At 32.8% G+C, this 26789-nt stretch overlaps 1 protein-coding gene across 4 annotated transcripts in view; it reads left to right on the top strand.

Annotated features, from left to right (window-relative positions):
* Positions 1-25043, top strand: part of LOC124360322 (condensin-2 complex subunit H2-like) — a 64033-nt gene extending 38990 nt beyond the window's left edge. For 2 of the 4 annotated variants that reach the window (XM_046813838.1, XM_046813841.1), the window contains 7 exons: positions 1563-1695; positions 6740-6914; positions 9261-9299; positions 13064-13111; positions 13331-13518; positions 18776-19003; positions 21398-25043. In XM_046813838.1, the coding sequence (XP_046669794.1) occupies positions 1563-1695; positions 6740-6914; positions 9261-9299; positions 13064-13111; positions 13331-13518; positions 18776-19003; positions 21398-21535 (949 nt within the window). In that variant the 3' untranslated portion in view covers positions 21536-25043. The remainder of the gene's footprint in view (positions 1-1562; positions 1696-6739; positions 6915-9260; positions 9300-13063; positions 13112-13330; positions 13519-18775; positions 19004-21397) is intronic. The other 2 variants (XM_046813839.1, XM_046813840.1) reach the window with 2 other exon arrangements.
* Positions 25044-26789: the final 1746 nt, after the last annotated feature.

Raw genomic sequence — 26789 nt, 5'->3', positions numbered from 1 at the left:
AAAACGTTTTTTTCTCCACCAAAATTTTCATTTTTACGTTCTGTAACTTTAAAAATGTCATTCCTAGGAGATTATGTTAAATGCAACCTTTATTCACAATTTAATTCTAAACAAAAAACCTTCAATAATATTTTTTCTATTTACAACACTGTAAGAGTTATATGGGAAAAACTGAATCTAGAAAAACCACTTTTTCTAGTCAGAATCGCTAAAAGTTGCTTGCCTTTTCCTCCCTTTCCCGCGGGAGAAAACTTAGGATTATTAGTACTTTGGGATTATACCGACCACACCAGTATGAAGAACACAAAAATATAAATTTATAGAAACAAACATGATAGAACGAAAAAACAACTCTTTAATTACAAAATTAAAAACTTACAAGCATTCCCAGGTATTGTAATCGGTATTGTTGTCTCTGTTATCTTATCTTTCTCGAGAATCCCGATTACGGCAGGCCGCGCGGCATCACATGATTTGCACGGTACATAATTGCCTTTCCATTACAATTCAATTTATATTTCTGATCAGCCCCTCTAGAATTTGATATTTTACTGATAGGTACTATCTCGAGGGATGTTTTTCTTTCGTTGACATCAGCGCGGGGCAGCACCATTTTGGGTGGCGGAATGTGATCAAGAATAAAAACAAGTTTTGAGTGTTTTTTCAATAAAGAGTTTAGTTTTAGTTTGGTAATGTTTGTTTTTGTTGAATTTTAGTGTTTGGAGAAATGTAGAGGTAAAACACGGAAGTACAACAAAGCGACGCGACTCTGCAATCACGTTATCTACTAGACCGCTTGACTTTGACCTCTGTCTGAGGATGGGGAGGGGTTTGCGATAAGACAATTCCTGTTTTATATTGATGAAATATTGTTTTACGCTAATCTAGTAATCAGTAGAAGCAAAATGTCAAATAACGATTCATGTCTGGGTGTGGTCGGTATAATCCCAAAGTACCGGATTATTTCAGTTAGTACCATTGATTATTTCATCGTGATGTTGATGATACTATATGAAATGTATTTGAAATTTAGTGGTGAACGCAACTGTGCAAACTAGGCGTAAAAATAATTATCGGTTGCCTAGCAATAAGCGGCAATGTGAAGCGACTTCTAAGACGTCGCTTGCCACGTCACGGCGGCGTAAATAGACTGTCTCAGACGTCGCTTGCCACTTAGAGGGTTAAGAAGCAGTTTCCTTAAGAATTGTATCTACTCTTTCCTTAGTTAAAGTTAAGTACAAAAATATCACACAATATTCAGTTGAAAGGTTTTAGAAAGTACAAAAACAAATATATCTCAATTGTAGTTTTACTTTAATTTAAATTGCTTTACCAAGCAACAACCACTATGAGTCAGTATCAATGAAATAACAAACAAATTTGTACGAAATTTAGAAATTTCAAATTTGATACTACATTTAGGTTTGCACTAACACACAACAACCTGTCTATGGAGGTTACATGCATCAAGTCTTATGTAAGAATTTGTAAGTTTACTGCTCACAGGTTTTGATATTCTTATTAGTTACTTTGTGTCTATACTAGCATTTGATGTTTTTCAGGAAAGAAGCAGAAAAAATAATGGATGTTAATATACTTGACTGGGCTCCAAACGACTTTAATGCTAATACTGTCACGGAGAAACCAATAAAAAAAAGAAAAGTTGTAAAACTACCACCAGGACTTGATGATGAAGTATGTACTAGGAACTTAATATCAGCTCTTACTCAGGATTCCTGAGAGCTACAGCTAAAATGATTTTATATTTGAAAGAAACCAAAAGAAAATTAATGCTAATTATTGTGTAAACCTATTCATAATTTGCTTTTAAGGCTATGATTGTTGTATATTTAACTGTTATGGCATAAGGTGGATTGCAGTTAACTTTGCAAAATCATCTTTAAAGCTATTAATTTCTAAAAGTCTATAAGAATTACTAACTCACAGTCACTTGTGCATTGTAAACCTCTTTTTACAATTTTTAAAATTCAGACCATAATAAACCTGTATCGCTTAGATCTTGTGAAACGTATCTTTCAAAATCCACAATTAGTAAAGACTAGCAGTATCAACCACTCCCACAACACCAGGAATAAGAATGCTGCTATTTATAGTATTCATTTTAAGAGATTGAGCAAGACTTTTGAAAGCCATTCTGTTATTGCACTGAGGATGTACAACTACTTGTTATCCTTAAGGCTAAAGTGCAATAAAAAGGTATTTTTGAATAAATATTACTTATGACTGTTAGACAACCCATTTAGATTATGCACTGGATGAGTTGTACCGATTAAAAAACATTTTATTTTAAATTCCCCAATACCGCTGGCTGTTTTCTATATATGTTCACTAGCTTATATAGAAATATAGCCAAAAACAAATATACTACCGAACGCCCTTACTGATATGAGGGCTATCCAGAAAGTAACAGATGTTTTGAAATAAAAAATTAACCAACTGAAATAGGAACATTTTATTATATACATTTATAAGCTACACTCTTAGCCTATTTTTCAACCCTGGTTTTTTAATCCCCGTTCGAATTGAGTTTTTCGATTCCAGCTTTGTAGAAATCTGTCGCCTGAGATCTTAATCACTGATTAACACCATCGTGAAGTTCAGCGTCACTATCGAAGCATTGTGTTAGCCAGGTTTTCCTCGCTGGAAAGAGGTGGTAGTTGCTTGGTGACATATCTGGGCAAAATTTTTGAGCTCAATTTTCTCCTATGCTTTTGTATCACTCGCCGTAGCTTCTGCAATGTTTCACAGTACTTTTCTGCGTTTATTATTGATCCTCATTCAAGGAAATCAACCAGAATCAGCCTTAGCATCCCAAAAACAGTTGCCATAAGCTTTCTTGCCGACAAGAGTTTGGAGACTTTTTCTTGGTTTTTTTGGAGAATGTGTATGCCCCCATTCCGTAGACTGCATTTTTGTTTCACATTTGACATGCTTCACCCATGTTTTATCACCAGTAACAATACTATAGAGAAGTTCTTTACCATATTTGTTGTATTCATCAAGGAAAGTTAATGATGCAGCAAGTCTTAGTATTTTGTGATCTTCCATAAGGCTTTTTGGAACCCACCTTGCACAAAATTTGTGATATCCAAGCTTTGTTTACAACAATTTCATGGAGTAAACTTCATGAAATTTGTGGGGAATGTTCTGAGAAATGGGAGAGTCATTGTGAAACGGTGATTTTCACGAATTTTGTCATTGATTAACATCAAATCTTCAATCACAAGGCTAAGCCAACCGCTACGACTATTGTCTTGAAAATTAGTGAGGCCATTTTTAAAGTCAATACATCACTGCCTTACTCTGCTTTCAGTCATTAATCTGTTTCCAGAAACTTAACACTGTGGGCGGTAGATTTCAATTGGTTTATGGTTTATTATTGCTAACAAAAACCTTATCATTGAATGCACTTCACAAGTGGTGGGATTTTCAATTGCAGCATACGTTCTAATTAATCACAGTGAGTAAAGTAAAAGAGATACAGACCGCGTTCGACTACAGTTCGATGCGTACTGAATGCTAGAATGTTTTGACACCAAGATGGCGACTGTAGCCCTGCCCCTGCCACACCATTCAAAAACATGTTACTTTCTGGATAGCCCTCATAATATAAGATATAGATAAATATAATAATTTATAATAAGATTTATAACTGACTTGGCTATATTTATAATGAAAGCTGTCAATGATCTTTTTTTTATCGCAATAAGAAGTGTTCATTGACTGATAGGTTTGAATTATTAGGGCATATTACAGCCAGGATTATTTTTAATGGATAGGAAAATCAGCAGGTCTACCTTGGAAACCTAACAGACACATAAAAGAACTCATATTTAGAAATTTGTTCTTGCATTTGCAATTATCAATCGGTAGAGAGCATGCAGTAGTCTTTCCACTATCCAGTTTGGGTTGCAAAGTTAATGTGGGAAGCAAGGCTGCCAAATAACCTTTTCTAGGTAGTGTAATCATTGTGTAACTGTTGATACTATAGTTGAATAATGTATGTATGTAAGAAACTGTCAGCTAAAGGGGGTGAAAGGAGGAATTATCGCAGGTTTAAGTGTGGATGATCAGTGGCTTATCCAGGAATCTTCTCTGGGAGGTAGGTGTCTGCAACACTGGGGAAGGTGCGTGAGGGGGCCCTCTTCCAGGAAATTTTTGAAATATTAGGTCATAAAAGTGTTATTTTATAGTTCTTTTACAGTAGTAAAAGGGGAGGCAAAAATCAGATCAGAGCGTATAAAGTTTGCAGGAAAACCACTGTACCACCAACCATCAGGAAGCTTATACAGGGATAAATGAAATATTCTGTAGCAAATCAGTTTATGTATAAGTGTATTCAACTGAAACACAATATAATCATAATATTAACGACCAAACTATTGAACTAGATAGTTAAGTTTACACCACAAATCATGAGCAAAGCTAAACCTCAATGTATACTCACAGATCAACTCCAGTTTGGAAGATGACCACAAACTAACTAATAGAGCTATAATAAAAGGAGTAAAATTAGATTAGATTAAGAAGGAAAATCTTTGTGGCATCTGATCCAATATCATGTGCAGAGTATTTTCCTGAATCAGGATGCTAATTCTGCAGTGCCTTAGGCTGACCAATGTCCCACCTGCTGAAGACAGCAGGCAATCTTCTTGGCCATAGCACGAATGACAATATGCAGGGGGGCGAGGTTGAGGCAACAGTGCCTCAGAGCTGCACCCGATGCACTTGGGAAAGCCCCAGTCATAGCAAGGCAAGCCAACCTTTGGATGCTAACCAGACCAGCTACCGCCATCTTGGCCTCCGTTTTTGGCCACCAAACAATAGCCCCAAATATTAGTGCAGGTCTAACCACGGAGGCATAAAGCCAATACAAAAGCCTCAGCTTAAGTCCCCAAAACTCACCTATCACACGTCTCCATTCAATTGAAGACCATTTCCCTCTGGCGATAACCCTTTCCAGATGGGGTCTCCAGTTCAGGACCTTATCTTTTGATTACACCCAGGTACTTAACCTCAGACTTCAACTCAATGAAAAAACCTCTCAGTAGAAATGGACCCTCCAACTGACGCCTCTTAATAAAGGCAACAACAGCAGCCTGGGTGGTGTTGTAACTAAATGAAAATGAAATGAAAAATTTTTTATTTATACAAGCAAAGGTAGGGCCGCATGGCCCTTTCGTACACCTATCTTGCGACAACGTAAAATTTAAAACATTAATTAAATATTACCTTAAGAATAAAAAAATTAAAGAAATAACTACTTATAAACAATGTGGTGAAATTAATATAATATTTTAACATGATGAAATTAAAATTTAATAAATTAACTACTCTTGTAATTATTCTTAAAACATATAAAATAAAATTATACCTTTAATATACAAGTAATACTAAAGTAGTTATTGCTAATGAGTCCTAATTTTTATCACACCCAATCTCACATTCATCCCTCTGCCAGTGTCACGCCTACACCGGACCTGCACTGGCTAACCGCTTAACATATCTTTCAGTTTTGACACAAACCGGGAAAGGCCCATCCAATCACACCAGTTCCCCACCATGTTCAGAGCAGCATGGGTCAGTCCCGTGACTGTTGTGTTGAACTTGCCGCTCACATGAATCACAATGTCATTCGGGTACCCCTGTGTGCAGACTATTATCGTCCGCAACTAGGTTCCACAGAAGAGGAGAAAGGACACCACCCTGGGGACAGCCCCTCGTACTCCTTGCACTGATGCTTGCAAGAATGGTGGTAACCACCCTGTATGTGAGCAAGGCTCTTATTCAGTCACATATTTAACCATCAATACTATGTCTCATGATCGCATTGACAATCGCCTGAGTGTCTGTATTGTCAAAAGCTCCTTCCATGTCCAAAATGACACCTATGGCTACTTCTTTTGCTGCCAGCGTCTACTCAGTCCTGCATACCAGTTGGCACGGTTACCGCCGCTCCTACCACCAAGTACATGGACTTGTACCTGTACCATTTTAAAAGTACTCTGTAATGTATGATTCTAAACCAGCATGAAATTTTGTACTCGGTTACTGGGAGTACTGGGCACAGCTATAAGGCATAAGAAATAGTAAAAACTAACCTCACTTCCTTTGTTTGTTCCTTCTTAACAGCGGTGATAGTGTCATTAAAATATTTAGAGTTTTGGATTTAGAGAAATGGAATTATTTTATATGCAGTGCCATGTATTTTGTAAATTAATAGTTCAGTTATAAAGTTTTAATTAATAGTTTGATTATGATTGATTTCATATTTTCCACATAAGTGTAATTTATAGTAGAGAATAAACTATTAGGTGGTAGACTAGTTTGAAATAAAATGCTCTTGGGAGGACAGGACCTGTTTGCCCATCCCGATTTTAGTTTAAATAGTTACATGGTGATGTGTCTAGTCTCTGCAACCTAAACTGGAAAAGATAACTGTATGCTCTCTACTGATCGAGAAATATTCCAGGGCAATCAAACATTTCTAAATATGTGTCTATGCGTTTCTTGCAAATCAGTGGATCTTAGAAGGAAGTTTTCAAGGTAAGCCTTTTGATTTCCCCATCCATTACAGACAATAGTAATTTATTAAAACAACTGATTAATTACTATTTTTCAGTCATAGTGTTGTTTTATTCATAACTCACTTGAAGATATTGCATATTGATGTACTCTTCTTTTTTCAATTAAATTGTTAATTATTAATTTTTTTCAGAAGAAAAGAAAGCATTTTCAAGAAAACTTGGTATTCTCATTCACCATCACAGATGTGTTTGTAAAAAAATGTAAAAATACCAGTCTTGGACGTGATTTAGAGTTGTATTGCCAAAACAAAGTTGCTGCTCAACAAAAAAGGCAACTTCTTCAACAACATCGCGCCAAGTATCAAGGTATTGTTTTCTTTAGTTTTTATTTTGACAAAAAGATATATAATTTAGGGTAAAGTGCTCTACACTCACTTTTTTGGATAGTTCAGCATGTCTGTGTTGCATATTGCTCCAGGTGTACATTAACTTTAGATGCAAGAAGGATTTTGATTAAATGTTTTATTAATAAAGAGGAAAATGTATGTAATGAAAAATAATGTACGTAAAAGCATTAAAATTAGATAATAGCTCTAATCCATCTTAAATACAGTGTGGATTAGCAGTTTTACAAAGCTCTGTGTCAACTATGTGTGATATAATCTCTTTTTATACAGTTTAACATTTCGGTTACTGGGTAGCAGTATCTAGTATTAGATACGATGGTCATTTGATAAGTCCATGCAAAGTCCAAGAGATTACACTAATGGTGTGTACTAAGGTTATTTTCAGTTGGTAGCATCTCTTGGAAGAATACCACCAAATTTCAGTCTGATTGGTCTATTCTTTGTGTTTAATGTATGTTAGAATCGAATAAGTCAAGTGATTTTTCAGAAAAGGAAGAAGAAGAATTTCGTGTGTTGATAAAACATTATTTTATGAGAGGCAAAACACCTCAGGAGACTAAACAGAAGCTTAATATTGTGGTTACTTTCACCTTCTATAAGAACAGTTTCTAAGTGGTTTCAAGATTTTTGAACTGGCCTATGAGTACAAAAGGTGCTGAATGTTCTGGACACCCTGTTAAGGTCACAAATCCAGAAATCATTGAAATAATCTATGATATGGTGATGGATGATAGAAGAGTGAAGGTGCGTGAGATTGCTAGTGCTGTGTAGGCATTTCAAGTGAATGGGTACATATTATTTTGCACTAATATTTGGACATGAGACAACTGTCTGCAAGGTGGGTGCCGCAGTTGCTCTTGATTAACCAAAAATGAAATTGTGTGAAGTGTTGTAAGCACGGTTTGCAGCTATTTCAGCACAACCTGGAGGACTTTAAGCAATATTTCGTAACTGTTTATGAAACGAGGATACACCACTATGCTCCTGAGAGCAATCTAAGCAATGTGTTGCAAGGAGGAATCTGCACCAAGAAAGGCAAAAACCATTCCTTCGGTCGGAAAGGTTATGGCAAACCGTCTTTTGAGATGTGTAAGGAATAATCTTGATCGACTATCTAGAAAAGCTTAAGACCATTACCGGTGAGTATTATTCATTGTAATTGGATCGGTTTAAAAACCGAGCTGCAACAAAAACGTCTATATGACTCCCTCACAAAAAAGTCCTTTTCCATCATGACGATGCATCAAATCACCAATCATGAGGAGGTGATAGCAGAAATAAATAGCTATTTTGCAGACTTGGACACATCCTATTATTTTGAAGGGATCGACAAGCTAGAACAGTGTTGGATGAAGTGTATAAACTTACAAGGCGACTATGTTGAAAAATTAAAAGTTTATTACAAAAATTAAGCAGTTTTTATTTTTGCGTGGATTTATCAAATAACTCATGTATATCACAAAACCTCTGTGTTTGTAACCTCTGGTAAAAACACTTCAGTTTTTTAACAAATTGTTCACATCAACGAAGAACACACAAAAGTCATTTTTTGTCACTAGTGACTGTCTTTCTCATAAGGCATTAAGACCTAAAATATTTAATTGTTCACAAATAGTATCCTGTAGACCATTATTAACAATAACTGGAAAATATAGACATGCCCATTCCTTAATTTTTCACACCATTGACATCAATACAACTCATCAAATTTGGTTCATCTACAGCTTCATATTATTTGCTGCTACAAATTTTAATTTGAATGGAACCAGTTCATTTGATGGGATTTCCAGTGAAATAGTTATTTTTATTAAATTTTGTAAACATATGAATATATACAAAACTTGCACCAAAACAACGTTTTTTTCTTGGCAAACCTTATGAGGATAAATTAATTTAATGATTTTCATGATTGTGCGAGCTTCATTCACTGAAATAAAAACAGTGATATGTTCAAATCAACTTAAATACTGGGACACATTTCATGAATCAATGGATTCTTCATCAGATTGTAGGCCTACGTGGATTTGAGTTCTAGAAGTATGAGTTTTTGGAAAATATTTCTAAGTTTGAGAAGAATTTGTTTTGTAACAAGAAAAATGTAATAATATTAGAATATCCATTTATTACAACTCAGCTTTTGGATCTTACAACTTATCTCTGCGCTTATGCATCATTGAAAACATTCAGAACTGATACCTTAATCTAAAATAATGTTAAACAATTTTGGCATTGCTTTAAATGTTCAAATTATTTACAAGATATTTTAACTCCATTCATTTTTAATATCTTTGTATTATCTTTTCAGCATATATGGAGCGAGAAGCAGGCATTGATCAAGTTGAAGGTAAATAAAATTTGTTGTATTTTTCTTACATTTCTATTAGTTCTTATAATGTTCACTGCAATTCATTCATACTCATTATAGCACCTGGTGCTAAATTATTTCTCAAGATGTGAGAAGTGTCCTGTTCTGGTTCTTTTTGTACATTCTGTATAATAATATAATTTCACTGTATAACTGGGGGTAACTATACCAAACATTGCTTTTATTACTAATTGAACTAAATCAAGATGTTTTGTTGTAATTAGATAAACAAGAGTTTGGTATGCTTTGTCAGGAATGTAATAATCCACTATTAAAATACTGATGATAACTATAATAAAGTTATAATTAATTTTCTTTTCATTGGTACACACAAGTATATGCTAAACACAATAGGCTAAAAGATACACTTATTGGTGAAGTATTGACTAGAATAAAGTTAAAATATTTGCAAACAATATAAATAATACAATAAACAAAATAGGTTAAATCAACTGAAGAGAATTTTTAACAAATAAAAACACTTCTAAAAAGATGAATTTTAAAATATCAACAAATCAGAATAAGTTAAAGCGTTATATAAACATAAAGATACATTCAGAAAACAGTACAAAGTTGAAAAATTATGTATTTGTATTACAGGCTAAATGTTTATTTTTACAAATTTATTAACGCAGGTTGTCTATATCCAAGGCAGGCAATTTATTATATAATAAAGCTGAACCTTCTTAAAAAAGCAATGTATTTAAACATTTCTTGTTTTACAGATATTAAATTTATCATGTATTTAGCTCTTGTATTATGAATATGCTAATGCATTTTATATTATTTACCAAAGTTTCCTTTAACTCTTATTAAGCAACGATGTAGTATTTGGAGTCCACTGTTTGGACTGTATTTTTGTATCGGGCGTATAATGTTGTATCCAAGTTTCATCTACAGTAATTAATCAGTGCCAAAACTTGGCTTTATTTAATCTAAACTGTGCCAAAAGATCGTTGGAAATATTCATTCAAACACGTTATTGGTCTAATGTGAGGAAACGCAGCAGCTAATGCGCAAACAGATTTCTAATACCTAAATGTTGATTTAATATGTAATGAAAACGTTCTTTTGACATGTTCATAATCTGTGCTACCTCTCTCACTTTAATTCGACAGTTGTCTAGCACCATTTGGTGAACTTTGGTGATGCTTATGTCAGTAGTTGCTGTCATAAATGTTCATCATCTCCCAAGATCTTACGGCCACATTTCAATTCAGCAGTCCAAAATTTCACTATGGTAAATGATGATGCAGAGTCCCCATACACAGAATGCAACTCATCTTTGATTTGCGAAGGCTTATTGCCTTTTAAAAACAAATATTTAATGACAGTTCGATCTCGATTTTATCCATTTTCACAAAAAACTCACACCAACTTACTCAAACGACTGTTAGATAAAAATTGCACGTCCAAAATGGCTGAAACTTTGGTAACTGTCAACAGATGAAAAACTAAATTCAGTAGCTTTTATTTATGAGTGCTGTCTGTCATCTTCATGTTTAGGTTGGAAACCTTTCAGACCACCCTTGTATACAAGCACAGCAACAAAAACATCAATCCTAATAATATTATAAATGCGATAGTGACTGTTTATACTTTCATGTATAAACAATTCAACTGATTTGACTGTAATTTTACATGGAAATTCTTAGGGGGCCTGGTATGAAAATAGGCCTATTCTTATTTCAAAAATCCTTCCGGGCTATGCCCCACTAGACTCTAAAGTAACAAAAAATCCCATCATGGTCTCTAAAGTTATGGAATATTAATTGAAAGACCACGTTAAATTTAATCAACTGTGCTGTGTAAACATTGCTTTATGACAACATGACCATATGTTTAATTAATGTAACTGCTATTTTCAATTTCCTGATTAACCGAGGCTCCGCATGTGACTAGCGGCTATATCGATCTGTGATACGTGTACTCTGGCTGTTGCTAGGTCGAATAGTGAATTCTTACTATTACTCAGAATAGTTACTGATTTAAGATAAGCCCCCTGACGTTTGTTTGAAGGCTCGTCTCAGCATAGCCTATCGGAATGTACTTTCACTGAGTGACATTGCAACGTTGCCAAAGTTATTTGAACATGTTCGTTTGGTTTTTTTTTTTTTTAACTGCAGTATACTTGTGTTTCTAGCTGTGGAAAGTGTACAGTGTTAGTGTTACAGCATGATTGGAAAAAGGCGTGTGATTTCTCTGTAAGAAAAAAATTAAAGCACTAAAACATTTAGACAATGCCAAGACAATTTAAAAGGTGGCTGCAGATCTAGAAGTTGGTGGAGTGACTGGTGATTGGACACAGAACCAACAAAACATTGAGAAATTTGTTTAAAAAAGTGTAAGTGGGAGTAGCGGTTTATTGCGGAAAAAAATGAAAGGCGAATATGGAGCAACAATAGCCAAATTCAATTTCAAGAAATATTGAACAAATGTATTAATTTCCTCAAGACTTGAACCTGAATCTCTCACTTGCCAGACTGTATAGACTATTGAAATTTTATGCGTAACTTAATATGACTAACAAACTTAGTTTTTTTCAAAAATGTTTTTGTTTGTAAGACTGCAGTAATCATACAAAACATAATTATTTCATCTGAAAAGTGTTGAATGAATCTTTCTAAGTTTTCATGTTTTATTCCAAACAAACCTAAATGTTGCAATAGGTAAGGATATTATTAATCAGTTGATTAGAGCAGCTCAAAACATCGATTTTTTTCTAGAATTAGACCTTAAGGTACCAAATATATATACAAAATTTCATTGTATTAGAACAAGCCGTTCTCAAATTAAAAATGTGTAAGTTAAAAAGTAAAATGGTGGCTATTCGGGTAATTAAAAGTTTTAATATGTTAGTTTGGTCTGTCTTTGGTATAGAAATAATATCTGAAAATATTGATATAGAGTTCTGAGACACCTGCATATGCGTTTGTGTGTAAATAAAATAAAATAAAATAAATGTAGTGTACTAATGTCACAAAACACCAATGAAATAATTGTAATTACAGACTTCTGGTATAAAATTCTGTTTCATAACAATAAATCTGTTCCTAATGTATTTACCATTTTCATGAAATAAAATGTATATTTTAAATTTAATTAAATACTTTATATCTTATTTTGCATTTAAAACAAAACATTTTAACTTTTACATTAAAATACCATATAGCAGGTGGTGAAGCAGTTACTGTACACAACATGGGAATCATGTACACAGCTGTTCTCTGTGTGTTAAATGAATCATCAATGTTACAATGCTTTCAACTTTCTACAATTACTGTACGAGAATAACTAATATACATTAAGATTTGTTTAATGTAATACTAACATGTCCCAAGAAATTTAGTCCTTAAGTTATGTATATATGACCAAATAATTACCCAAAACATAATTACTTTTTTATTTTCTTAGCTCAATGTATTGTTGGGACAATATCTGATATGTACTAAAGGACTATGTTTTCTGTTTGGGATTTATTTTTTGAAATAAACAGTAGAAGAATGAACAGGTGATTTGAACACTTTAAAAGGAATGTACAATCTTAGATTTCTGTTAAAAATTTGTGATTTCCTAAGTTAAGTGTAGTAAGAAATTTGCACTCCCAAAAGTCTTTAACAGTCATGTACAAATTAACTGATAAGTTACATTAACATATACATTTTATCTCAACTAATCCCTGATTTACATAAGGTATTATGTTATGATTTACAATTACATTAATTGCGTAAAATGTTTTACAGATTTTCATGGATTTTATAATGAAGAACAGGACAGTGACAATGAGCATGGTTAGTATTCATCATACATTTGAATTTGGAATTATGTACCATTAAGAGTTGGTGCAGTTTACATTGTTATTACTTGAAAACTTATGCATTTCAAATGCAAAGTTAAATAAGAGTAACTTAGTATTTTAAAATGTGCTAATGTAGAAAATTGCTATAGTGTTTTCATTTAAATTTACTGTGTTTTTTATGTATAAATTGTCTATAAAATATTTGCTGCAGATTTTGAAGGGTTTGATGGTCCCCATGATGATGATGATTGTGGCCCTGAAGTTGATATTCCTCCACCTGATAAAGATAATATTATGGAACCTCTTTCAACTGACCCTGGTTGGAAGGGAGATGATGTTAACACATACGACAACGAGGCATTGAGAACACTAGAAGCATACAGATCGAGGAAGATTGATGTAAGTTAATCAAACCGTCTAACATTATGTTTTTTAAGTAAACTTTTCTTATATTCAAGATGTTCCATTGGCTCTATTCTTAAACTATCAACTGACTATGTTCCGTTATTGTTAAAAATTTTCAATTTTTATACCTTTTTTTTACTAACAGTCATCAATTTTGTAATGAATTAATGTTAATGGAAAGACTTATGTGAGAGGTATACTAAATTGAGAGCACGTATATCCTATGTCCACAAAGTCATGACCAACTTTTAAATGTCTGTATCTTTTGAATTAATGTTTCTTAGGTACTTATTTGAAAACAAGAGACAATATACTTTATTCATAATCATTGACAATTAGAATGGTGTCATTACAATTAAAATATAGTTAAAGAAGTTGAGATGAAACACAGTGGTCATAGAGATGTGGTCAAGTCAGTAATTCCTCCAGTTGAAAAAAATTCATCTATGGTGTAGAAAGGGCAGTCAAGAAGGCAGGTGAGCAATTATCGTCTGAGTTGTTGCTACCCTGTGGTGTTGTTCTTGATCTCTTGTGGCAGGATGTTAAGAAATTTTGCACTAGCATATGTGGGTTGTTTTTGAAAGAGAGTTGGTCGATGGATGTAAGTATGTAATCATGTGCTTCTCTTGTGTTAAGGGTTGTGTATATCAGTTCCTCTTGTCAGATGTATTTGACTTGCGTAGGATATACAGGACTACTGATGTTAGTACTCTTAGTAGTTTGAAAGCACCTCTACAAGATTCTTGAGTTCCTATTCTGGTCAGTATATAGATCTTTTTTCTGAAGCACCAGTGCCCTTTGAGTGTTAGCTTTGGACGAGTTGCCCCATACAGTTCATTAATATTTAAGATGGCTTCTGAAGAGAGTATAGTTTACACATTTTACTATTTCTGGGCTAGCAACTTGTTTTAATTGCTTTAAGACTTATAAAACTGTACTGAGTTTCCCACACAGTTGATCAACTTGGTCCTTCCAAGAGAGAAATCTATCAATTACTACTCTGAGGTACTTTACTTTGTTCACTCTTTCAGTCTCTAGTAATTCTAGCATTTCTTTCAACTATCAGTTGCTAGGTTTTGTTTGGTTCAGTACCATTTGCTGGGTCATTTGCGTAACAGTATTCGATTTCCATGTTTATTGCAATGTATGAATCGATTTCTAATGTTGTAGGTTGTTTATTTTGTAGCAGGAGTACTGTATCGTCTGCATACATGAGCATGGAGCAACACCTTCTTAGGTAATTGGGAAAATCACTGACAAAGATAATGTATAGGATAGGACCCAGTATGAACCCTTGTGGAACACCTCTGAAAACAGGCAATGGTCTGGATGTAGTTATTTCTACTGAGTTCTCTTTGTTGAGTAGCTCCTGAACCATTCTGCAGTTGTTCCTGTAATCTCTCGGCTTTCTAGTTTTTTGAGAAGCATATCATGACTTGGACAATCAAAAGCTTTTAAAGTCTAGAAATATTACAGTTGTTGTGTCTCCTTTTTTCAATGCTCCTGTTAGGTATTCAACAATTTTTGCCAGGGCAGTTGATGTTGATTTACCTCCTTTAAAGCCATGTTGATTGTCTGGAAGCAGATTGTTTTTATTGAGACAATCTAAAAGATGAGACAGTACAATTTTCTCTATAATTTTTGAAATTGAAGAAAGTAGAGAGATTGTGTGGTAGTTACTGTCCTAAGTAGAGGGGTCTTTTTGAATTTTGGATAAACTTTAGTTTGGCCAGATTTAGTTTGATGGGAAAATACCATGAGCAAATGATTTGTTAATTACAGTAGTTAGGGAGTGATAGGGGTTTGTTTTCATTATAGTCTTCACTTCATTTTGAGATGTTAGCCAAAGAACTAGAGAGTTATTTACTAGGTGTCTAAGATGCGATGCAGTGCAATAGGATTGCCATTGTAGATAGCTTGTGCTAGAGTTTCGTTGTCAATGTTTGCGAAGTATTGATTGAGATGCATAACTAGCTACCTTCATGGGATCCGATATTAGTGTATCATTAGATATAAGTTGTATAATTTTGTGTTGTTGTTTTTGCATCGTACTTTAATAACACTCCACATTGCTTTACTTTTATTATCAGACTTATTTATGAACTCAGATGTCATGAGTTTTCTTCAGGTCTTCAGGTGAAGGTCATAGATTCTCTTCTTCTCCATTGCTGTAGCTTTGTTTTCTTCTGTCCTAGTCAGTATATTCTTCTTGAGCTGCTAAATATCAATTCCTCTTATTTGTTATTTCTTGGTCGTACTTAGTAGGTTGTCTGTTTTTCATCCTCTTACGAGTGCGAATATAAGAGCAGGCTATGAGCATGTGGTATGTCAAAGTATCCAAATATTTGTCATATGTTTCCTCTGCTGAGTTTACAATGTCATTCCACGTTTCTTTTTTCAATAGATTATTGAGAAGTGAAAGGTCCTTGTCATTGAGATGTCTGTTGAATGTTATTTGGTCATGTGTTTTGGTTTTGAGGATCTGTAATGTGACCAAGGTGGATAAGTTAGCTTGCGATGTGTGAGCTAGTGTTTTAGATGAGGATTTACAGATCACAGCAGGCAGAGATGCTGTGTTTTCAATCTGAGATTTTGGCTTTTGCCTGATTGTGAGACTAGTTTGTATTTTTATTTCAAGGTTTTATGATCTGGCTGTATCTTTGAAAAATATGTGTAGTGTTTTGTAGGTTCCATATGTTTGGTAACTTGCAAAGACAAACTGTGATGATTATTGTTTTTGCTTTTTCTGAACACTTGATATTTTTTTAGAAATTCTGCTTTTTTGATGTAGGGGAAAGTTTCTTTTACCTGAGTTTTAAAGTTTAGATCCCATAACTTGCTCAGTCAACTTTTTACTTCAAGCTCCAGGTGATTTTGCTTTTCTTTAAGATCACTTAATTCAGAAATAATTTTAGGTGGTAATTAAGTCTCTTTGGTAGGTGAGCTTGTTTGCATATACGCATCTCTGTTTATATTTTGATGATTTGCTCCTTCTCTCTGCAATATAATGATGTTTGATTTTAAGGCATAATCAAGTTCCTTGTTAAATAGTACTCTAGCAGCCTATACAAGGTAGGTGGTGGAGGTCAGATGTATTTAAGAGTCAGAGTAAGCAGAGTAGTTGTGTGTGATCAGGTGCTGAGGTTGCACAGTCGCAGGTGTTGGGTTAATGCTTCCGCCTGTTGCCTATTCACTCTGTGCTAGCTGCATACTGTACAACTGGTGTACTTGACTGCATAATTTGACTTACCAAAGATGATCAAAAAATGGTTGCAGTATGAGAGATCAACTTATAGAGTGAACCTAATAAATGATAATGCAATGCTATGATGTGGTATGAACAATCAATGTATAAAATCTCAAAAAGGATAAAAATATGTATACAAGCAAAGAATTAAAAGTAAACATATAATGCATTTTTAGAATCAGCTGAAATGTTCTAATCAAGATTTATAGTGTAATTTTTAAACTCCTTGGTATATTATAAGAAAAGGGAAGTGGCTTTATATTAAAATTAAGATTAACAATATAAAAAGGCGTTCTAACAGCTTAAAATTAAATTAAATATTAACAATTTTGTTGTTTTGGAGTTGTACATACATAAAAAATTAGTTTAAAAATTATATATATGTATATACATACATCAGTGTGTAACAAAAAAGTTGGGCTAGCTATGTATTTTCAAATTCTGTGTGAGATTCTAAGCTAAAAATAAAGAATAACTTTTTTACAATTTATACTTTGTTTAGCTGCTAGCCGCCATTTTGTATTTTTTATTAAAAACTATTATCTCTAAAACTAGTAAAGCTAAAGAAACCAAATTTGGCACATAGGTTTGAATAGGTAAGTGGAGAATAAAAAAAATCATTGTTATTTTCTTTGATGTTAACAATGTGGCATCTGTTGAAACTTTTTAAAGTTCAATAATAAAAAAAACCAGTATAGTTAATATTTACTCGTCACCAACCTTTTGGAGAATGTTAATGCAATTCTAACAGTACTATTTTCACTGGAACACGTCATAAGCGATCACAACTGCTTTAAAGGTACGCTTGCACAAGCTATGAGCAGCAAACATATTGTCTTTTGATAGGTATCACATTGGTTATAAAAATTTTAAAAGATACTAACCATTTTGAAATTTGTATAACAACAACGGTACTTTTTTAATCAAAATCCATAAACGCATAAGCGATCACAACCACTTTAAAGATATGCTTGCACAAGCCGGAAGGGCCAAACATGTCATAGTTGGGAGTTATCAGTTGTTTGTTGCTCCTGTCTTCTACAACAGCTATTTTCAGCTTAGAATCACATAAAATCTGAAAATGCATAGCCAGCCTAACCTTTTTGTTACACCCTGTATATAAACAATTAAATTTAAAACACAATTTTTTATTGAATTCAACCCCCCCCCCTCATAACATAAACCCCCCTTAAGGGAATTTCCTGGTAGATGAACTCCTAATTAAGTTAAACCCTCTGATCAACTTAATAATCTATTAATACAAAGTAATGCGATCTACAAAAAAGGTCTAGTGACTTTTTGCCTTATCTCCATCGGTTTGGCTAATAAATGTTAATATTTTAATTTTTTTATTTTTAGGTGATGGGGCCTTTTAATTTTTCAAGTATTTTTGGGTTCATAAAACAAACAGTCTGATATTACCATATTGAGTATGTTTTCATCAACTTAATTTATTTACACATAGGATAACTTGTGGAATCTAGTCTAAAAATCTGCCGGTGATATACCCTCATAACTCATTCAGAAATCATTGTGCCAATTGTGGGTAGCTGCTACATCTATTTATTACAAACAATTGAAAGCCAAATGTAAAACAAATTTAAATACCAGTCCATGTGAAGCCATAGATTACTTATGCAAGACGTTTGAAAAGGGAATATTGAATGATAAAACAGAGATGTGTGTCTTCTCTAACATATACCTCAGTACAGCTAGATCCTGTACAATCTCATCAAGCTGCATAGAATTAAAATATCAGACATGACTTCATTAGATATTGATTAGAACATCAAAACAATTTTTATGGCAGTACATGGCTCTTCCCTTGCTATCAAAAATTATTAAGAGAAATGTCTTACTTCAAAACTAACCTTTTCATTTACCACATCAAGTTTATCTTTTCTAACAATCTTTCCATCTTTAAACATTTTAAATTTTAATATTTTCTTGTCTAAAAATATATACAAGTTGTGATTTACAATAAATTATAACTGATTGTTTTAGCATGGCAGAATAACAGACATGGCAAGAAGGGTTGAAGAATGGCATCAAAAAATAACACCAAAACTGATGGCAGCAGAAGAAAGAAGTAGTTTTGACATTCATGCCTATGGGGGTAAAGTGCTTGAATCATTCTCTGAGGAAATAGGAAGTATTAAGCCTTTTGAGGATATTGTAGCCGGGCAGCCTAGAGAAGAAGTGGCAAGGTATTTCCTGGCTACCTTAGTTTTGGTAAGTATTTAATCTTTTTTAAGTAGTTTTAAATGTTATCTTAAGAATGTTGATTATAACAACTGATAGCTGTCTCATTCTCTAAGGGTTTGATTTGAATACAAAGTGCTATCTACTACTTGTAATTATTATTAATAATTAGGGAAGTGTTACCTATCAATTAAAATTGAACAACCGTTATGAGATAACCATTTTAACTAATAAATTAAGTAAATCATTTATCTAAAATAAAGTTTAAAGTATGGAGCTCCATATTATACGAAGTGCTAGCTCCAGAATCGCCTGTGATTCCTCTTTGCTCAATACAGCTAAAACGTTGGCAGTTAGGTCTCTCATCCACAACTGGTGTTCTCTTTTGGGAAAGTGTTTTCCATAATAATGCAGCAGCTGCAGTAAAGTTTTGCCTTACAACTTTAACGTATAAAATAGCTCAGTATTAGGATAAGATATTCATTTAACAGAGAGAGAAGCACTGAAGTTAAGAGAAACTCTAAATGAGGTTTGAGTATGAGAGCAGTCGAAACAAATGAGAAAGGCTTTTTGATAACGTCATCAGAAAGAATAATATTATTTATCAATTTCTATCAATACACTGTGAATTTTAAATGTCCATAAACAGTATTTATAGTTATTGAAAACAAACTGGAGCAATATTGTAAAATGGTAACAGTAAAGAGATCAAAGGAAATCCATGTAATGGTTTTAATGTTATGTGTTACATAAAATGGAAGAAGTAAATTTTTGAAAATTTACCGTTTTATTTGATCTAACTAAATATCAACTTTATTTTGTATGCATACATAGACATACCGTGTATTTTTAATAACATATGTTTTTATTTAGTACAAAATTATGTTATTATTGTAACCACTTTTATTCAGTTATGTGAGTCCGATGATGTGCTCATTGAGTACGAAAGGCCTCACAGAAATAAAAACCTATATTATTGGAGTGTTTGTTTTAAATTAATAACAAATTTCCAATAAGAAGAGAGCTTTTACAATGTACAATAATCTATTTACATTACATAAAATGACCATTCATTTACTTTTTTAATTCACTTTTGTGTCAGTCTTTGAGTATCTTTGACATCTCAATATCACTGTCCAATTATCTGTCTACTTCTGAAGTTCACAAATTGTCTTGTTCCATGAGGGAACAGAAGAACTAAAAACTCAATTCAACTATAAGCAGTTAAACACTAAACATTGAGAACACAACACGTAGAATGTGAGCAAAACATTGAAGTGACGAAAATTGAGCATATGGCAAAATGTAAACAATAACAAAACAAGCTTTTAGTTGTGGTTCCTGTGTGCAAAAATAACTAATCGAAACAGAATAATTGCTTACAAGGATGCACAAGGGTACAAAACTGCGAGCTGCAGAAAAACAAACAAATACATGATCGTTAGTGTCCAGAAAGAGCACGAGTGCCGCTCGGACAAAATGATTCAGTCACGCTCGGTTGTAAAAAATTATGCTCAGGCAAGTTCCCCAATGGGTTAAGTCAGAAGATAGTCATATTTTTTTAAATTCATTAGTACTAAGGCTACAAAAATGTTTTTCTAGTGAAACATTTATGGATTAGAGACAAACATATTTATAATGAAGTTTTAATACTTTGTACTTTTAAAATTTTTCTTGTGTTAAAAACTTTTTAATTTTGAACATGGGAAGAAAAGTACCCTGGATTTATATTTTTTAGAAAGTGAATGTTATTAAAAGATCCATTTTGTTCCTTTTTAATGTACTGAGGAGCTACAATAAAATACAAATAAAACCAATTCTAATTTGTGTTTTGGTACACTCTGTACATACGGTTTAGTGCTTCCATACACACTTAGATGTGTTTAACAATACCAACATTCTGCTCAAATAATCAGGATTTGGGAACATTTAAATTGAGGTGTAACACAACCCATCTCCCAGAAATGTAGTCATTTTGGGTCATGTAACAGAGTTGGAAAATAATTTCACTGAGTTGTTTGTGGTCGAAAATTTGAGGTTACCGTTGGAACAAAAACTATGTTGATTTGTTTGACCGGCACAGGTGGTCTGATGCACCAGGTATACTCCTTGGTAAAGTTTACTTTTCTTTCTACCAGACGCAATATGATATCTGTACTCAAATCCTGGTTAAGGAAGTATTGTCATTGCATAAGTTTCATTTTAATTTAACACATCAACTTCACTGTTGCATTGGAATACCCATAGAAGTCGACCAATAAACTAATGTGTCTACTATGGTTAACATGTTTTTGGTTAAATGCTGTTGTTACTATTGCATTCTTTGGCCAAGCAATATATTGTCTTTTTTTGTAGAACTTGTATCTTACCTTTCCAGGTGTATATAACTGTTATCTTTGTTCTAAATTTTACATTTTGTTTCAGGCTAACCAATATAATGTAGAGATTACTGAAACACAACCAGGAGACTTAAATGTGGACTGTGTACAATTAAAACTTCTCAGTGTGGTCCGGCACCACGAAGAGTTGGATGACAACATGAGGCAAACTTCAGACAAATGAGACAATTAATATGGTCTGTCAAAATAGAATGAATTTACTAAATCTGGTTTTAAAAATAGATATTGTCACACTTGTATTAAAAGAGTGGCTACCCGACCATCTAAATCGGGAAACCAAGAATAAGCCGAACATTTTGTATAGCTTGGAAAATCTCAAAAATAATTTTTTTCCTTCACAGAATTTATGAAAGTGAAGAATATTTTAAACAGCTTTTAGAATTGGGAGCTGATATTTCATTCATTGCCTTTTGTGCAACCTTTCATCGGTGAAACTAGATAGTCAACATTTGGGCAGTGTTGCTGAATGGATTACAGAGAGCATCAATAACGTCTGATTGTGTGATTTGTTTAAAGATATGTTCATCTATGTTAATAATTAACACATTATAAGAGCAACTGTGATAGGTATCAGTACCTATCTCTTTTCCAGAATATAAATTCACCTCTCTTTGGTAATTTCCACAGCAGACTGCATGCTATGGAAATTATTGATGGAAGTGCTATGGAGGTATCAGTTGTTAGTGTAACACAATTTACATATATGGTTAGAGATTATATTTGTTTTTGCCCACAGCACTTCTGTGGTAGCTAAAATAGTTGCCTCTTATAATAAAAGGAGATTACTTATAAAGATAATAATATTTGTTTTGCAGTTAGTGAATTTAACCTTTTATCAGAATTTCTTAGTTATAGCTAATCCACAAATTTTCAATCCATCAGAAGTTACACAATTAATTACTGCAAAAAATACGTAGATAACCACAGCTAGGAATATTGTCATTTTGTAAATTATATCTAGCTTTAATGTTCATCTATTCTTCATGTATGTTTGTGCATCACCACACATCCATGTGCATATGAAAGCTTCTAAGTGAAGTCCGATGTACAAACATATCATAGTCTTGAATGATGTTTATAATAATTGTAACTTATTCTTAGCAAACTGAAATTGCCAGGACATTTTATGTTTTGTGAACAATATATGTGAATATTCCTAAGGTCCTGAATGACTGCAACAGTCACAAGTATCAGGTATGATACACACATTATTTTGTAGGTCTAGAGAACATGATGGAAGTTGTTCTTTGAAGAGCTTGTCTACAGGCTTCATCCATATAGAATGTTTGATTTGAAAACACAGTTCCCTCTTCAGGGCAAAAAGAGCTGACCTGAATTTTGTGCAGAGTGCATCAATATGTGGGTTTTCAAGTTATCCATAATCAAACGTAACTCAAATGCTCTATAGCCTCTAATCTTGTAAGATTTGGCAGGCCTGAAATGTGATCCTTCCATCTCCGAAAGGTGAACACACCCACCTGGACAGTGTTAAAGATGCAATACTGCCAAACCATGCTGCCTGCAATAAAGGTGTTAATTTAAAGTGGTTTTTTTTTTGTTTTTCTGCATTGTATCAAGATGTAACTGTGGTAAGAATTTTATGAATGGACAAACAAAACAAAACCCAGGACTGAGCCTTGCGGAACATCCTTTTTAAATACTCATTAGTCCAGGTATTCCCTTCAAATTGCTTTAAAAACCTTTTAAGACCATATCTCCTAGCCCCAGAGCTTGTAATTAAAATAGTATAAGACTGTGATGTAGGCTAGCTTTACTGACGTTGATCTTAGATAGTAAGTCATTGCTCTTGAAAAGACAAAGCAGCCATATAAGAACTATTTTTCTATAACTTTACATACAACTGGAACTAAAGAAATATGTCTATAATTTGTTAAATTCCCTTTTGCTACTTTCTTTATGCAATGGATTCTTCTTTGAAGCTAAGTTTAGTGGAAATGTTCCCCCGTTAAAAAATATTTGACTTTTGCATAATTGAACACTTTTTAATTTATATTTATTCTATGTTCCTAGGTTGTTGCTGGCACCTACCAAAGTTGCTCTTGGAATGCTGTTTTCAAAAATATTTTTTTAACATATTGAATGTTCAGACATTTGCCGTTTTATTCATTTTCCCTGATACACTTACATTAATTATAATCAAAGTAGTTGACAACCCCCTTTTACTTTATTAGCATCTTATTTTAATATTTCAGTTTATAAATGCTGGACATTGATTTAATTAGATAAACCATTGATATCAGTTTTTTTTTTTTTATATAACACAAAAACATATATAAACAATGGTTTTAAAATGAATAAGTTATGTAACTGGAAATATAATGCAAGTCATAAAATGCTTAGGTTTTTGTTTCCCATATAAACAAAAAACAATAATAATCAGTGACAGTTCAATATTTTGATTTAAATAGTATCTTGGGAATGGTTGGTCTTAGGATGGTGCAATAGATTAAAAATGCATTCTTGTTGCTTCAAGTTATAGCATTCAATATTATTCATCCATAAAGTTGAAAGTGAAATTTGGGTAAACGTTTCGTTGTTCAAGCCTTTTTCTACCAGATCTTGAGTACTGGCAAAATTATAGTCATATAAAAATAATTTTCAGTCCACCGCAAATATATATTTTACCTCGCGAACATTTAACATGCAATATTGGACTGCCATATGCCTTGCAGTTGGGCAGAAGTACCATATTGGTTTGATCTCTTTATATTTTCCAGTAATATATTGTCTAAACGTAACAGAATGGTAAAGGATGAATATTTTGTATACACAGTGTTAAAAGTTGAAACATTGAAAGACAAAAAGATTTAAAGGTATAATACAGCTAAAATTGGTGGTAGTGAATTTTCACTGTGGCATCTCATATGCACAGCTAGTAATATAAGTCACTGTGACACTAAAAGGATTAAATACAGCATTAAAGTTGCTTGTATTTTATTTAAATACCAACTAGGGAATTAGAATTTTTTTAACTAGGAAAACCGTAGAACAATAGCATGTAAAATGGTTTAGAGTGGACACTCTGATTAATAAAATATTGACAAGACATATAAAAATAAATAGATTTCTTCATCAAAGCTCACTGTTGTGTAATGTCTCTAACACTGTTGGTATGCCCATCCTTATGTGTTCATTACTTGTCTAAAAAAATTGTTTTTGTTTATTTTAGGTGAAATTGTCTTAAGACTATTGTCCTCATAAGTATGTCAAGTTATTGTTAATAAATATACATTCATTTAATCAATGTTGGCAGTGCTCTTCAGTGCATTTCATTGGTGAACAAAGTATAGTTTAGCCTTAGCAAAGTAACATGGTGTTGTTAACAATCAAATTGAACATTTATCTTTTCTCCTAGTGATCTTACAAAGTAAATAATGAAAAAAGTAAAACATCATAAATGATTATAATTTTTTAGAAGTTTTACCTGTCCTTAAACAATAGTAATGTTCTCAAATGTATAGCCACTCTCGTAAGAGAGGCTCAAAGACAAAAGTATTTGATATCAAGTACTCCAGATTTTAGTCACATAACACTCTTTAATATAAATTTTAAATATGTTGACTTGTACATATGCCTTATTAGTATTTATTTGTAATGTATATATTTATAGCTTTTAAAATAAAATAGGTAAATATATTTTTACTTTTGTATCACGTTGTTTTATTAAAACCTCTTTCATTACATTTTTGTAGGTAGTGCTAAGAACTTTTTAGGAAACTATTAAAAAATTGAAACAGGTACTTTACAAAGTGAAAGTTTGGAAGTAAAGTTTTAAATAAGAATTTTAATGCTTACTTCATAGATATGATGACAATATATCAAATGTTTCGTAATATAATGCGAGATAACTTATGGTTATAACATTAATTATACTGTATAATACTTACACAGAATATAAATTGCGGCATCAGTAAATCCTTTTCTAGGTCTATACCCAGTTGTTAGGGCGTAGTTTGTCAACAAGTGAAAAATTTAGAAGTTTAGGTGCATTGCTTGGATGTCTGTATTTATTTTTATACAATTCTGTAAACTTCATAAATGCACTTTTAAAATAAATAATTTTTTGATGAAAAAGAGTTTCATACAAAATATCAGGTTTTGCAAAACAACTAGTTTTTTAACATAGAAAAAATCTTCTAATATATAATCTCCTGTAATTATCATCTAATACCTTTAAACAAGTAATTCTTGTGTGTGTGTGTGTGTGTGTGTATATATATATATATATATATATATATATATATATATATATATATATATATATATATATACAATCTGAAGATTATATCACACAAGATTATATATATATAATTTGAATCTCGGAAACGGTTCTAACGATTTTCATGAAATTTAGTATGCAGGGGGTTTTGGGGGCAATAAATCGATCTAGGTAGGTTTCATTTTTAGAAAACGTTTGGTCCATGTTTCCAAGCAATGAAAAACTGCTACAAAGTAAATATTTATTTATTTCTTTGTTTACATTTTAAAGTAAATGACATCTGACATATCAAGAGTAGTAAGCCAATCCTCACAGCTGATGTTTCATTAGAAATGCTTAAGTGTAAAAAATAAAAATGTTGATTGTAGTGTAAGTTAATGAATAATTTCACTCCTTTTAAAATTTAAAATTCATCCCACACGTTCTGCTAAAGTCAAATGCCTGTAAACCTTAACTAACATCACTATATAGAAAGTTTTCATGATTTAGATGTTTCGATGTCTATAAGATGTGCAGCAGCGTGTAGCTACTGAAAATGACGAGCAACATGATTAGAAGAACAAAGACGTCAAGACGGAAGAGGTCGTAGAGCTTTAGAACTTAATAACTATTTACGGACATATAAATGTGCCATTACTGCAGCTGTGCAATATAACGCCTTAGGACCATTTGAAATTTTGTGTATCAATTGCGGTGATTGCATTTCCTTGAGGAACAGGTTTCTAATCGCATAAATAGAAATTCTTTTGGTGACTGTTATTTGCATGGACAAATTTTAATGGAGCAACAAAAATTTTCAAATGAATTAGTAGATCTCTTTTTACACCATCACCATATTCATTTGTATTAAACTTTAGAATCATTGTGTATATTACTTAAACATGTTTTCTACAGGTATTACATCAATTAGCTCGTAGGGACATCTCAAGGTTTATCATGAGCCTCAATATTACCTGGTTTGACTAGATTTCGGGTTTGTCACAATAGATCCTCAGTAGAGGTGTACCAAGCCGTTCCAGACGCATAAACATTGCAACAGTTCCATTTCAACAAAACGCCTTACCTTGTTGCATCACATATACAGGGTGTCCAGCAACCATTCGAACAAACTTTGCCACATTGTTCAGCAGGCCAAAACTAACAAATAATGCAATATAACAGGTGCCCTATTTCACTT

Source organism: Homalodisca vitripennis, chromosome 4 (assembly GCF_021130785.1).
Source record: "Homalodisca vitripennis isolate AUS2020 chromosome 4, UT_GWSS_2.1, whole genome shotgun sequence".
Classification (NCBI taxonomy): Eukaryota; Metazoa; Arthropoda; class Insecta; order Hemiptera; family Cicadellidae; genus Homalodisca; species Homalodisca vitripennis.
Note: the sequence above shows the minus strand (reverse complement) of the source record. Positions and strands in the feature narration are given on the sequence as shown.